The sequence below is a fragment of the Typopeltis vanoorti genome, chromosome 7 (assembly GCF_054136105.1).
Source record: "Typopeltis vanoorti isolate ZY-2024b chromosome 7, IOZ_Tvanoo_1.0, whole genome shotgun sequence".
NCBI lineage: Eukaryota > Metazoa > Arthropoda > Arachnida > Uropygi > Thelyphonidae > Typopeltis > Typopeltis vanoorti.
In genome coordinates this window covers 106,058,794-106,075,120 of record NC_143555.1, presented here as the reverse complement: position 1 = coordinate 106,075,120, position 16,327 = coordinate 106,058,794, and the positions used below count along the sequence as shown (strand labels likewise).

General features: G+C 38.9%; 1 protein-coding gene across 2 annotated transcripts in view; it reads left to right on the top strand.

The window, feature by feature from the left end:
• Positions 1–16,327, top strand: part of LOC150104944 (guanine nucleotide exchange factor for Rab-3A-like) — a 227,457-nt gene that overhangs the window by 135,775 nt on the left and 75,355 nt on the right. For both annotated transcript variants that reach the window (XM_090396061.1, XM_090396060.1), the window contains exon 7: positions 10,266–10,394. In XM_090396061.1, the coding sequence (XP_090252187.1) occupies positions 10,266–10,394 (129 nt within the window). The remainder of the gene's footprint in view (positions 1–10,265; positions 10,395–16,327) is intronic.

Genomic DNA, 16,327 nt, shown 5'->3' with positions numbered 1-16,327 from the left:
TCAGAGAATGCAAATGCATGATTTGTGCTGAGAATATATTTGTGTTTTATATAGCAGTATGAGCTGCATGGCCACAGGAATATACAGGCAGCTCTCGGTTTACACCTCACTTCCGTTCCTGAAAAAACGGGCATAAACCGAATCGGCATAAAATGAACCCAATTTAATGGGAGGTACAAAGTTATGTTCCATGCAATCAAAAAATATGCACATGAAGTATGTGTAACATTATTATATTTAAAGTTTTGATAATACATACATATATATTTGCTAAAATAAAATTATTAATAGCGAAAACAAAACAAAATTATATACAAAAAAATATGAAGCTTCGTAAAGATATTACATATTTCACTGTTGAAGTTTCTGGGTTTCGGATCACCTGCATTTTTTTTGAAAAAAGTATCCAGTGTTAACTGCCTAGATTTACTTTTTCTTTCTTTAAGGAGTTCAGTGTAAGGTTGAATAGATGTGATTGCACTCCATTCCCAATCACGGTCCATTTCACAGAGTTCATCAGTCAAACTTCAGAATGAAGAAAATAGGGATATGACAAGAAACGGCAAGGTTGTACATGAGAATTGTGAGAGTGTGAATATAGAAAGTGTGAATGATAGTATTAATGATTTCTCAGAGAATAAAAAAGATGAGATAGATGCATTGAGTGAGATCGCGTTGTTGAATGGTGCGATAGAAAGGGCAAAACAGCAGCTAGAGTGCATGAACAAAAGTAGACTGAATGAACCAACCAATAATAAAAGGTATGACGGGAAAAATAGACGTATGAATGTGAACATGAACAAAATGAAGGATAGAGTGCTGTATGGAGACTCGTTAATACGAGGTGTGTTAGTAGAGGATTTGACAAAATCGTACCAACCTGGTGTGACCATAAAGGATGTAACTGAGTCTATTAGAGAGCAAAAGGAAAGGGTGAAAGAAATGATTGTTGTGGCAGGTACGCATGATTTGAAAGGAGATAAAATGGAAATGATAGAAGACCTGAATGAATTGTTTGAGGTAGCAAAAGAAAAGAGTGAGAGAGTTAGAATGATTAGTCTTTTGCCACGGTATGACAGTGAAATGTTTAAAAGGAGGGCCATAATTGCAAATGACTTTATGCGTGGGTTATGTATGACGAGTGGTGTGGAATTTGTGGACGTGTGGAGTGAGTTTGATGGGCGAAAGGATCTGTATAAGATGGATGGCTTGCATTTGAATGGTTACGGTGTAAGAAGACTTGAGAAAGTGTTGCTGAATGTAGTGGATGTGCCAATTCAGGGAAACTAGATAGGGTTGGGGCTAATGGGGGTCTTAAATTCATGTACACTAATACTAGGAGTATTAGGAACAAGAAGGAAGAGTTTTTGGCCATGGTTGGCACTTCCAGACCACAGGTTATTGGTATTAGTGAGACATGGCTGGCTGTAGATGATATAGCCAGTGGGATTGAATGTGATGGGTATAGTGTGTTCAGGAATGACAGAGAGAATAAAATGGGGGGAGGAGTATTGTTGATGATAGCTGATGAGCTACAGCCAAGGAGAATAGAAGTTGAATTGCAGGATAGAGAAAAGAGCACATTTGAGGCCATTTGGTGTGAGATTGTGGCTAGCAGAACTAAATATACAATTGGGTGCTGCTATACACCAGGTGATGGAAAAGATGGTGGTGACAGTATGCACAAGCAAATAGAAGAAATGAGTGGAAGGAGGGTGATTATTATGAGAGATTTCAACTATGGTTGCATTGATTGGAGTGAGGAGAGGACACACGGGAGGAAGGAATTGGATTTTATGCGGTTATTAAGAGATAACTATCTGCGACAGCACGTAATGGAAAATACTAGGGGTCAGAGAGTGCTTGACCTAGTAATTACATCTGAGGATTTGGCTGTAACAAATATGACCATTTGCCACCAATTGGTGAGAGTGATCATAGGGTCTTGCTTTGGAAGTGGCTAAAGGTGTAGAATTTTCAATTAAGACAGGGTACATGTGGAATTATCGGGCTGGAAAGTATGACAAGCTTAGGAGTTTGATTGGTTCAGTGCCATGGCATGTACAACTGCAAGGACTAGAAGTTGATAGTGTATGGGAGGTAGTTAAGAAGTGCTTGCATGAAGCAATGGCTGACTGTATACCTAGAGTCAGAATAATAAATCAAGTAGAGGTTAAATGGATGAATAACACCATTAAGCTTGAGCTGCAAAAAAAGAAACAACTATGGAGGGAATTTAAGGAGAAAGGTGACCGGCAGGCACATGAACGGTATAAAGCGCAGGCCAGAAGGGTGACGAGTGTGGTAAGAAAAGCAAAAAAGGATTACGAAAGAACATTGGCCATGCAGGCTAAAGAGAATCCTAAACATTTTTTAGATATGTAGCAAGTAAAAGGAAAAATGTACATGGCAGAATGATTTTAAAGAATGCCGATGGTAGGGAGGTAACTGAATCAGTTGAGATAGTTGAGTTACTGAGTGAGCACTTTGCAAGAATATATCATCCAGGTGGTGACATTGCAGAAACGAATAAACCAGTAGATTATACGGGAATTGTGGTGAATGAAGTGGAGGTGAGTAGTCTATTGCATAACCTCAATGTCAATACATCTGTGGGATTGAATGGTATACCAGCTCGTGTTGTACGAGAAGCAGCTAAAGAATTGTCAGTACCCTTGACCATTTTGTTTAATTTGAGTCTCGGGTCTGGGTTAGTCCCGAGCGGGTGGAAAGAGGGGAAAATAGTTCCACTGCATAAAGGTGGTTCCAAGACTGCTGTTGTAAATTACCGACCGATTAGCATATCAGGAATCATTGTCAAGGTCTTAGAGAAATTAGTCAAGAAAAGAATACAGGATTGGATAGATGAAAATGGGATATTGTATGGGGGACAACATGGTTTTGTGAAGGGTAGATCATGCCTCAGTAACTTGCTTACGTTTTATAACACAGTGATGGCTGAACTGGATAGGGGTAATGGGTTTACAGTGATACTACTGGACCTTGCCAAGGCCTTTGATAGGATACCACATGGAACCCTAATCAGTAAACTGGAGCAGATGTGGATAGATATAGAATTGGTGAGATGGATAGGAGGGTGGTTGAAGGAGAGATACCAGAGAGTGGTTTATTCAGGAGTGGAGTCTAAAAGACGTCTTGTGACTAGTCTAGTGCCGCAGGGCTATGTTCTTGGACCACTGCTTTTCAATTTGTTCATCAATGATATTGGAAAGGATTTGAGAGGAAGTGTTCACTTGTTTGCTGATGATGCAAAGTTGGGTAGAGCAATTGTGAGTGCACAGAATGTCAAAATTTTACAGGATGATTTGGATAGTTTGGAGGACTGGGCTAGGAAAAATGGATGTCAATTTAATGTGGCAAAGTGTAAGGTTATGCACTTTAGGGTGAAAAGAATAGCAGCAGTATATCGCATTGGTGGAACTGTACTCCAGGAGATTGATGAGGCGAGGGATTTGGGAGTGTTGGTGGATAGGGAGTTGAAGTTTAGGGGCACATTGCAAAAGTGACTAAAACAGCTCACCAAACCACTTGGCTTCTGAAAAATACTTTAACATGCAGAGACAAACAAGTTGTTGTTCCTCTGTATCGAGCCTTGATAAGACCCCATCTGGACTTCTGTGCCCAGTTATGGGCACCAGGGTTTCTTCGTGATGGGGAGGAAGTGGAGAGGGTCCAGAGACGAGTGACCAAGATGATAGCAGGTCTGTGGAATGAACCTTATGAGAATAGGTTGAGGATTTGTGGGTTGCAGAAATTGGATGATAGGCGAAGGAGGGGTGATATGATTGAGACATTCAAATTACTGAAGGGTTTTTATAAGATTGATCCAGAAGATATTTTTGAAAATATGACTGGTGGTGGGAGGACTAGGGGCCATGCATGGAAGCTGGGCAAGAGCGTGGTTGACAAGGGTGTTAGAGCTAGGTTTTTTACTTGGAGAGTGGTGAATGAGTGGAATAAGCTTCCAGAGTCTGTTGTGGGTACTATGACCGTGAATGAGTTCAAGGCAAGATATGATAGATACTGTGTGAATGTTGAATAGTTGTTCTTGACATGATGTTAGGGCCTCCCTCGATGAGTCTGTCGACTCCTTGGAGCTTCCCATAACAATAATAATAATATCTCTATGCTTGCAAGGATATGCTGTAAATAGGCCGTTTTTATATCTCTCAGAGGACCTTCTTCATTTTCTTTCTCCTCCTTTGGATGTTGACTTAATTGTTCAGCTAATTCTTTTAAGTCTTCATTGGAAAGCAGTTTATCATGGCTCTCTAAGAATTCTGTCACATCTTCAGCTGTAATATTGTTCAATTCCACCTCTCGCGCAAGCTTGGTAACATCCTCAATAATATTCTCCTCTTGCTCTAATTCCTCGAAGTCGCGCATAAATGCTGGAAGAAGTTTTCGCCATGCTCCTTTTAAACACTTTGCTGACACTTCATTCCAAGCTGCCTTGATGTTGTTAATGCCCTTCAAAATATCAAATGACCACCAATAATCTTTCCTGAAGTGTCCAAGACACTTCAGTCTTGGACACTTCAGGAAAGACTGAAGTGTCTTGGTGTTTGATGGCATGTAAATAATCTTGACATCCAATGGTGTTCTTACTTGAACAAAGTTTTGAGGATGTCCGGGGGCATTATCCAAGAGAAGCAATGCCTTGGCTGGCAAATCATTTTCTTTACAGAAGCGAAGCACGGTATTACAAAAATAATTTGTGTACCAATCTATAAAAACGTCTTGCGTAACCCAAGCTTTCTTGTTCCATTTCCAATAGACTGGCAGCATGGCTTTTAGACCCTTGAAAGCACATAGTATCCGTGAATGTACACCAACATTGGTTTATGCTTCAAAGTTCTGGAGACACTTGCACCCAATAAAAGCGTAAGTCTATCTTTTGCAACTTTAAAACCTGGAGCACTCTTCACAGGAAATAAAGGTGCGTGATGGCAATTTTCCCAGTAGAGCCCAAGCAGCTGCTACCGCAACATCTGCACTTGCCGCCTCACCACATAATTTGATGCTATGGCACTTACTTCGAGACTTAAACCTCATGAACCAACCTTTGCTTCCTAAAAATGTTTCTTTGCCTCCATCTGTCTTTTTAAGATCCTCAAAAATTGTTTTTGCTTTCTTAGTTATAACAGCCTGCATCAGAGGAATGTTTTTCTGATTCAAGTCATCCACCCATAATGATAATTTTTCCATTTTTTCATGAAGTTTACCCCTGCTATAACTTGCATGTTTTGCATTTAGTACTACCGTAGATTGTTGTGCAAACTGTTTTATTCTATCTGCATTGTTCATAATTGCAGTAACAGTCGATGGAGATAAGTTCATACTTCTACAGACATTAGCACATGTCTGCCCATCTTCCATTCTTCGAATCACCTCCATCTTCTTTTCAAGTGTGATTGATTTCCGCACCAACTTAACACCAAGTTCTGCTAACTTTTCTGCACTTTTATGAGACATGTAATTATGTACTTAATCAATTTAAATATGTATCTATGTAAAAAAAAAATTAAATAGAATAATTAGGTAGATTCAACAGTAAAACTAGATTTGATACATATAAGTTGTAGTAGCTCAGTAAACACTCAAACACAGAGTGCCTCTAGTGTTGTTTCTCAGTCAGACTACAGTAAGAAAGCACGTGCAGGCATCCGGCATTATTGTGGATCGGTGTAAATTGAGCCGTCATAAACCGAGGGCTATGATGGCTTCTGAAAGGAAGCATACATACCAGTATGCTTCCTTCTGAAAGGGCTGTCTCAATATTTCAGCCTAGTGTAGAACACACAATCTGATTTTCTGACCAGTAATTTCAGTGATATTTTCATTAACAAGGATATAAACAATTATAGCTGCCTCTGTCCTCTTCACCAGAGTACTGACTTTCCAGATTTATCGCAATTTTGATTTATCTTTGTTTTGCTAGGTATGAGAACTGCATTCTCTTTATTATAAGGAACATAAAAAATATGTAATATGTACATATTTCTATGGAAAACAACTAACATCCTAAGTAAGAACAAGTTCCTAATGAAAAAACTAACAAAACTGTGAAGCATACCACGATGTTCCAATCTAAGTGATCTCATAGTGATAAACGTAAATCCTATGAACCACTTTTATCCCCAATGTCAAAAGTAATATTAACCCTTAACTGTACTGGTGAAAAAAACATATACATGCTGGTGGGATCTGAGAGACCCAATGTTAAAAATACCACTAGTGACAAGATGGATGGTTTTTCTGCATTATTTTATATTATGCACATTCTTTAGACATACAAGATGTAATCTGAACATACATTCCTTCCACAACTGTGATGATCATCTTTGTCTTTTATTTCTGTCTCTGGATCCAAGCAAAAGTTAAACATTTTGTACAAGTATTTCCTCAATGGTTTTGGCTTGAAGTTGAAGCTGTTTCACCTCTTTGCTTCTGAATGATTTGCTGGAGATCATTTGGAAGGCTTTTGATGTCTATAAGCAACTTAGAATCAATAAGAGACTTTCCCAAATTGATAAGAAATGTGCATCTTGCAGCTGAATCGTCTTCTTTTGAAGAATTCATTGTAAACAACTGTGGTGTTCACTCCAGCGATGTTGAGCATGGCAAAAAAAGATTGCCATTGACCACCTGCATGTTCAATGGACCAATGACTACAACTTTGGTTGTAGTGTAATATCATGTCTGATTTTCCAGTTTCATCATGTATGAATAGCTCATGGTGCATACTTGAAAACAGTATATAACAGATCTTTTTTGGAGCACAAAGGAGCGTAATATAAGATTGGAGGTATGTACAAAGACAGTAGAACCAACTGGATGCTGTCAGTGTGGCTTGAACTCTGACAGAATCTGTGGCATATTTTGTTTCATCGTTTGCTTATGCTTCTGGAGTTCATCTGCCAGTTCCACTGAGGTAAACCAGTTGTCTGCAGTTATGTTCCTGTTTGTCCCTTCTATTGGAGCAGTCAACTTCAAAACTGTCTGTAGGTATGCTGAGCTGGTTGTTGCCCTTGTCATCCTTTCCTGTGTATACAAAAGCATTGCATGAATAGAATGTTTTTGAATAACATGAGCAGAGCACTTTCAATCCGTACTTGGCTGGTTTCTTTGGCATGTACATCTTGAAGCTACAGCATCCCCTAAAAGGCACAAACATCTCAACAATAGTCACAAAATGATTTACATTTTTTTTATAAAAATATCCCAAACTTCACAAATTGCTACAAGCCTATCACTTTCCTTTCTTGCTTGTTGTGTTTGTTTGTCATCAAATCTGAGGCAACATTGGGGGTCCTACTGGGATAAACCTAAATCAGAATACATTCATGGTGACACAAAATGTCTACTAATTCCATCATTGGCAAAAAAAGGCCTGTAACATCTTCATGTCCTGTTTTCATGGTTTCCGACAGTTACAGCAATCTCATAAAGGCTTTCAACTCGACGATATCAAGATTATTTGTTTAAGTTGGTCGAGGGATTTTGTATTTGTTCCAATTTTGTCATAATTTCTGCATTTGTATAGAGTAAAATTCACTGGAGGATTTCATTTGATGTAAATAATTCCTAATAAGAAGTTGGTGGGTCACCTGCAGGCAAGGTAAGTGCTGCTCCATTACCTCAGGAAGATGCATTATAATATTAGCAGCATGTTCTTTCTTTTCTTAGTGCTGTCTTACTCTATTTGAAGCATTTTTTTTCCAAAAAAAAAAAGGGGGGGGTTTTCCCAGTACTTATCTGTTTATCAGATTCATCCACAGTGATCCTCATCTAATAATTTTGCTATAGTGTCTTTCATAACAGTCTGTGTACTGTTTGCTTCCATTTGTGGGCCTAGAAAAACAGGGAAACAAAATTGACCTTCTCAAAAAAAAAGTTAACTGTTATGCTTGTAAGGGTCTGTAGCACCACAATGATATATCACTTAACAGAAAGCAGAATCAACCTTCACTGCACCATGTGCACAGGCACACTGAGTCAAGAGAATACATGAAGGGACAGAGCCCTTTCTTGTAGTATTTAGGAACTACAGATGAAACTTTACAGCTTGGTGCCAGTTAGATCCATCAGCACAGTTAAGGGTTAATACTCCTCTTCAGCATTAGTATTTTAATATACCTTTCACTAATTTTGCTGAGATTTTAATCATAATTAGACCATGCTGGTCTATTACAACTTGTATATGTATCTGAGTTGTTAATACCTCTTTACTTGTGTATTGTGCTGTCTTTTAAATCATACTGAAGATGTTTGTAACATATTGAGTGACATTTTCATGTGCTCTTTGTTATTCCATTAAATGACAGTAATCTTAATGCTGTTGTTTGACATAAGTTTCTAGTAAGTGTTTTACACTTCTGCACTACACGGGCTACTATTTGGCCATTGAATACGCATAGGTAGTTTAGTTGTTTGCAGTAAGCTTACATATTTTAGCATGTTTTGTATTAATGAACAAATTTAATAGGCTTTCATTGCATTTATTAATTGTATATTTAATATAAATTTAATAAACAATGGCAATATAATTAAGAATACTTAAATCTTTTAAATGGTTATGCTCATTTGCTTGGTTGGCTGAGCAGTCTCAATAAGGGTGGTCTGACAATTTCTATTTGTGTAGTAAGTAGCCACATCTGCCTTAGTAGTTCTGATCCTGTTGACAGATGATCAAATCTTCCTAGGAAGAGCAGAACCAGGCTGCAGAGCACAGGGATCCATTTGTTGGGAGATTGTTGGACCAGTGTTCTTTCCATGTGTCAGATGTTGATGGCTTAGTAGTAATGTACCTGTTCTCCAACCAACAGGTGTTTGAATTTTATTGCTCAGTATGAGACTACCACCTCATTTATTTGGAAGCCTGAGGTAGAATGAAAAAGTTTTCCATGTTTGGGCTCTAGAACAAGCTTCCTGACTATATAAAAAAATAAATAAACAAAAAATAAATCCTTTAGCATGCCTATGGTACTGATGTACCATAGGTTCTCCACCTTTCATGGTAGAAGACAAAAAACAAAAGGTATTAATGACTTAATATTATAGGGCATTTCTTATATTTATAATATAACTTAAGATAAAGCATGCTTCTGTTGCATATATATTGGTGATGGCCAGTTAAGTACATTTCCCCTCATAGTTAGGCCTCTTTGATGTAAAGACTACTAACTATAAGGGAAGTGTACCTATCGATCCTCAGAACAGACTCATCTTGGCAAGGACTGTTGTGGCTACTAAAAATTCTACACGGATGCTGGTCCATGTCTTGTATTGCCTTAGATTCGTGATATTTAGCTGCTAACACAAACAGCTTATATTCCTTCTCATTCCATAGATCTGGTTGAGTTCTGATAACTGAATAGGCTATTGAGGTATAGCACTCACTCATGATTGAACATTATCCTGTTTTCTTTCAGAGGTATGCTCCAAAAACACTCCCTCACATCATGACATTTTACTACAAATGAGTCCATTGCATTCATGTTACTGTCACTATACCTTAACCCTGCTGTCACTGAAACTGGATTTGCTGTATCAAATGTTTTTTCCAGATGTTCTTCTGTAGTGATTTGTGTTTAGCTGACAGGAGTGCAACTCATCTTTACTGTACTTCATCCATGCCAAGGTACACCCACTATTTGACTATACAATCAAATAGACCAGCGTGCAGTTCTAACTCTCCAATTACCTCTCTCATCAAACTGTTTTGAACTGCAGGAATGCCATCGGCCGGATGTTTTCCAGTTGTTGAACTGTTCTGAGCACACTTCAGATACTATTCGGATATGACCATCCTGGCATGGTGGCAGTTTCCATAATACTTGCACCAGTTCATCTGATTCCAATTATCGTAGCACACTCACAAGCACATAGGTTGTGCTGTTGCCCTCCCCTACATTGTGTCATATTGTATCCACAGGAACCAACATAAGTGATATTGTGTGATATGGTGGGTTCTGGATGATTGGGTATACTTAATAAAGTTAAATCTCACTATAACAAACTAAAAGTCCCAACCAAATCCTCATAGGCATGATACTGTTCCAAGGAAAATTCACTTTAGAAAAATTATCTACTATGGCAAACTACTGTGTGGCCCTTATGGGTTTGTTGTAGTGAGAGTTGACTAAACTGATCACTGAAGTCTGTTGCTTCTTTAATCTTATTCAGAAAGTTATAAAATTTTATTTTATTTTTAACAGTTTGGTCCATTTCCTATAATACAGGTTGATCCGATTTATCATCAAGAATTTGTTGAGTGGCGGCAAAACCCTGATCTTGACAAGACTAGTCCTTTTCTCTCTCGCATTTACAAAGAAGACATTTTACTCTGTCTTTCTTTTGCCAATCAAAAGGTTGGTGGTTGATAACTTAAATTTCATAATTTAGCAATTTCTTATCTTTTGCAGTTGTTAAATTAACTATTTTTACCTCTTAAATTTGAAATACAGCTTACAAAATTCACTAATATAACAGGAATTTAATGTAAGTAATCAGTCATAGTCTTTTTATATTTCAGAAAAAAAAAGTTATATGTGAATCTAAGTAAGAAGATACTATTCTAGGGGGGGAAAAATCATAAATCCTGCCAATGAACAATAAACTTCTGTTTTCAGTATTATTATTATTACTGGCAACTCCAAGGAGTCATTAGACTCATTGAGGGAGGCCCAAAACATCATGTCAAGAACAACTATTCAACATCCATACAGCATCTATCATACTTTGCCTTGAACTCATTCACAGTCATGGCACTCACAACAGATGCCATGACTGTGAATGAGTTCAAGTTCTGGTAGCTTATTCCACTCATTCACCACTCTCCAAATAAAAAAACCTAGTTCTTACACCCTTGCTAACCACACTCGTGCCTAGTTTCCATGGATGGCCCCTAGTCCTCCCACCACCAGTCCTGTTCTGAAAAATATATTCTGAATTAATCTTATAGAAACCCTTCAGTAATTTGAATGTCTCAATCATATCACCCCTTTTCCACCTATAAACCAATTTCTGCAACCCACAAATCTTCGACCTGTTCTCATAAGGTTCATTCCATAGACCTGCTATCATCTTGGTCACTCATCTCTGAATCCTCTCCACCTCTTCCCCATCAAGAAGAAACCCTGGCACCCAGATCTGGGCACAGTAGTCAAGATGGGATCTTATCAAGGCTCAATACAGAGGAACAGTAACTTGCTTGTCTCTACTCGTCAAAGTATTCTTCAGTAACCAAGTAATTTGATGAGCTGATTTAGCCACTTTTGCAATGTGCCCCCTAAACGTCAACTCCCTATCCACCAACACGCCCAAATCCCTGGCCTCGTCAATCTCCTGGAGTACAATAAATTTAGTTTAATCCTTTATCCAAGTGTGAGCAAACAAAGTTTGCGCCTGAAAGTATCTTCAGGACTGGGTTAAGGTGGTACACACCAGGGCAACTCGTTGCAAAGGTGGAGAAAGCTACCAACACTCCTATCCTAGTATCTCCTATAATGCAAAACACATCTCCTTGCGGATATGTCTATTGTTATGCATTAAGGGAAGGGCCACTACCCAGACCGGTTTCGACCTTTATTGAGGTCTCTTCAGTGGGAGCCAGGCCCAAGTCAAGATATCAGGCAGAAGCATTTGCAGGTCATCTCCACCTATAGGAATTGCCAATTGGTGTGCCACCCTTTTTTAATAAATTACTCTGGATTTAGAGAAAGATGTTGAAAGTTTATTTTCCACTTGGTTAGAGTATAATAAATTTAGTTTAATCCTTTATCCAAGTGTGAGCAAACAAAGTTTGCGCCTGAAAGTATCTTCAGGACTGGGTTAAGGTGGTACACACCAGGGCAACTCGTTGCAAAGGTGGAGCAAGCTACCAACACTCCTATCCTAGTATCTCCTATAATGCAAAACACATCTCCTTGCGGATATGTCTATTGTTATGCATTAAGGGAAGGGCCACTACCCAGACCGGTTTCGACCTTTATTGAGGTCTCTTCAGTGGGAGCCAGGCCCAAGTCAAGATATCAGGCAGAAGCATTTGCAGGTCATCTCCACCTATAGGAATTGCCAATTGGTGTGCCACCCTTTTTTAATAAATTACTCTGGATTTAGAGAAAGATGTTGAAAGTTTATTTTCCACTTGGTTAGAGTATAATAAATTTAGTTTAATCCTTTATCCAAGTGTGAGCAAACAAAGTTTGCGCCTGAAAGTATCTTCAGGACTGGGTTAAGGTGGTACACACCAGGGCAACTCGTTGCAAAGGTGGAGCAAGCTACCAACACTCCTATCCTAGTATCTCCTATAATGCAAAACACATCTCCTTGCGGATATGTCTATTGTTATGCATTAAGGGAAGGGCCACTACCCAGACCGGTTTCGACCTTTATTGAGGTCTCTTCAGTGGGAGCCAGGCCCAAGTCAAGATATCAGGCAGAAGCATTTGCAGGTCATCTCCACCTATAGGAATTGCCAATTGGTGTGCCACCCTTTTTTAATAAATTACTCTGGATTTAGAGAAAGATGTTGAAAGTTTATTTTCCACTTGGTTAGAGTATAATAAATTTAGTTTAATCCTTTATCCAAGTGTGAGCAAACAAAGTTTGCGCCTGAAAGTATCTTCAGGACTGGGTTAAGGTGGTACACACCAGGGCAACTCGTTGCAAAGGTGGAGCAAGCTACCAACACTCCTATCCTAGTATCTCCTATAATGCAAAACACATCTACTTGGGCCTGGCTCCCACTGAAGAGACCTCAATAAAGGTCGAAACCGGTCTGGGTAGTGGCCCTTCCCTTAATGCATAACAATAGACATATCCGCAAGGAGATGTGTTTTGCATTATAGGAGATACTAGGATAGCAGTGTTGGTAGCTTGCTCCACCTTTGCAACGAGTTGCCCTGGTGTGTACCACCTTAACCCAGTCCTGAAGATACTTTCAGGCGCAAACTTTGTTTGCTCACACTTGGATAAAGGATTAAACTAAATTTATTATACTCTAACCAAGTGGAAAATAAACTTTCAACATCTTTCTCTAAATCCAGAGTAATTTATTAAAAAAGGGTGGCACACCAATTGGCAATTCCTATAGGTGGAGATGACCTGCAAATGCTTCTGCCTGATATCTTGACTTGGGCCTGGCTCCCACTGAAGAGACCTCAATAAAGGTCGAAACCGGTCTGGGTAGTGGCCCTTCCCTTAATGCATAACAATAGACATATCCGCAAGGAGATGTGTTTTGCATTATAGGAGATACTAGGATAGGAGTGTTGGTAGCTTGCTCCACCTTTGCAACGAGTTGCCCTGGTGTGTACCACCTTAACCCAGTCCTGAAGATACTTTCAGGCGCAAACTTTGTTTGCTCACACTTGGATAAAGGATTAAACTAAATTTATTATACTCTAACCAAGTGGAAAATAAACTTTCAACATCTTTCTCTAAATCCAGAGTAATTTATTAAAAAAGGGTGGCACACCAATTGGCAATTCCTATAGGTGGAGATGACCTGCAAATGCTTCTGCCTGATATCTTGACTTGGGCCTGGCTCCCACTGAAGAGACCTCAATAAAGGTCGAAACCGGTCTGGGTAGTGGCCCTTCCCTTAATGCATAACAATAGACATATCCGCAAGGAGATGTGTTTTGCATTATAGGAGATACTAGGATAGGAGTGTTGGTAGCTTGCTCCACCTTTGCAACGAGTTGCCCTGGTGTGTACCACCTTAACCCAGTCCTGAAGATACTTTCAGGCGCAAACTTTGTTTGCTCACACTTGGATAAAGGATTAAACTAAATTTATTATACTCTAACCAAGTGGAAAATAAACTTTCAACTCCTGGAGTACAGTTCCACCAATGTGGTATACTGCTGCTAATCTTTTCACCCCAAAATGCATAACCTTACACTTTGCCGCATTAAATTGACTTCCATTCTCTTTAACCCAGTCCTCCAATCTATCCAAATCATCCTGCAAGATTTTGACATCATATGCATTCACTATTGCTCTACCCAACTTTGCATCATCAGCAAACAAATGAACAGTTCCTCTCAGATCCTTTCCTATATCGTTAATGAACAAATTGAAAGTAGTGGTCCAAGAACAGAACCCTGCGGCACACCACTAGTTTACTGATTAGAATTCCATGTGGTGTCCTGTCAAAGGCTTTAGCAAGGTCCAGCGGTATCACTGTAAACCCATTATCCTTATCCAGTTCAGACGTCACTGTGTTATAAAACATGAGCAAGTTATTGAGGTATGATCTACCCTTCACAAAACCATGCTGTCCCCCCCCCCATACAGTATCCCATTTTCATCTATCCATTCCTGTATTTTTCTCTTGACTACTTTCTCCAAAACCTTGACAACACTCCTGATATGCTGATCGGTCGGTAATTTGCAACAGTAGTCTTGGAACCGCCTTTATGCAGTAGAACTATTTTCCCCTCTTTCCATCCCATCGGGACTAACCCAGACCCGAGACGCAAATTAAACAAAATGGTCAAGGGCACTGACAATTCTTTAGCCGCTTCATGTAAGACCCGAGCTGGTATATCATCCAATCCCACAGATGTATTCACATTAAGGTTTTGTAATATACTATTCACCTCCATTTCATTCATCTGAATTCCCATATAAGCTGTTGGTTCCTTCATTCCTGCAATCTCACCACCTGGATGATATACTCTTGCAAAGTGCTCGCTCAGTAATTCCACTATATCAACTGATTCAGTTACCTCCCTACCATCTGCATTCCTTAAAATCATTCTGCCATATACATTTTTTCTTTTACTTGCAGCATAAAAAAAAAAACTGTTTGGGATTCTCTTTAGCTTGCGTGGCTAATTTCCTTTCATAATCCGCTTTTGCTTTTCTTACCACACTCGTTACCCTTCTGCCTGTGCTTTATACTGTTTATGGGCCTGCAGGTCACCTTTCTCCTTAAATTCCTTCCGCAGTTGTTTCTTTTTTTTGCAGCTCAAGCTTTATGGTGTTATTCATCCATTTAACCCCTACTTGATTTACTATTCGGACTCTAGGTATAGAGTCATTACCTCCTTCAAATGCTCCTTTATTGCTTCCCATGCACTATCAATCTCCAGCCCTTGCATTTTTACATGCCATGGCACTGAACCAAGCAATCTCCTAAGCTTGTCATACTTACCAGCCTGGTATTTCCACATGTACCCTTTCTTAATTGAAAATTCCACACATTTAGTCACCTCCCATCAAGACCTTATGATCACTCTCACCAATTGTTGGTAACGTGGTCATATTTATTATTCGGTATGATGAGTGGCCTAAGAATTAGATAATCCAATTTTCCTGTTCTGGAGATCAAACATGGCACCTTTTCAAGTGTCTAGTAAAGGTCGCACATAGTACAACAAAAATCATGTACCATCTAAAGATTTTTTACAAACAGCCATGTCACAATAAGATTTGAACCTATTCACCACATACCTCAAAAATTGGGTATATGGTCAATGTTCCCCAACTTTGGACACAAAGTATGACAAAGGTTTGCTTTAACCTTTGTGGTCACCCACAACATTTCCATGTCATTTGATCAGATCTGGCAATAAAGGCCTACTTACCATATTATAATTTTAAGGACAACCTTTTGCAATTGAGTAACCAGTTTCATCTCTGGTTGTTCACTGTGTGTTAGTGAAAATGACTTTTCTTCATATTTCCTCATCACTGCCATTGTGTTTCAGTCCTTAATATTTCCAAACCTGCTACCACCAGAAAAAATTTGAAGTTCTCCAACAGTATACATTGGATGACCAAAACTGTCAGGATTACACTGTCACTGACTTTAATAGAAGAAACTGTCAGCACCTTCCTCTGAAGTCATAACTTTACCACACACCAAGGTAGTTGTTAAATTGGAAATAATGATGCATGTGGAACAGGGAATATATAATCTACCTCCTATGATAGCCAGTAATGTTCATTTTGATCTGTCAGACATCCTATCCAAAAGTGGTATTCCGCAAAAAGCTTTAAAAATATACAGTAGCAATATTATTTTAATAAACACTGAGAAAGGTAATACTACTGTTATAATGAATCAAACAAAAAATACATAGTTTTCTAAAAGTTTATTCTATTTTCAAACCTATAGATCCCACTAATGCATAAGGAAAAAAGTTCTTAAATTAAAAAAGTTACATCTTGGTTGCTTAAGGGTCAAAGCTGTATAACTGAGAGGAGACCTCCACATAGCCTTTGAAGGAATGCAGAGAACCGACCAGGGCTTCTGACCTAATGTCCAATCCTCACCTTGTCATGGTGC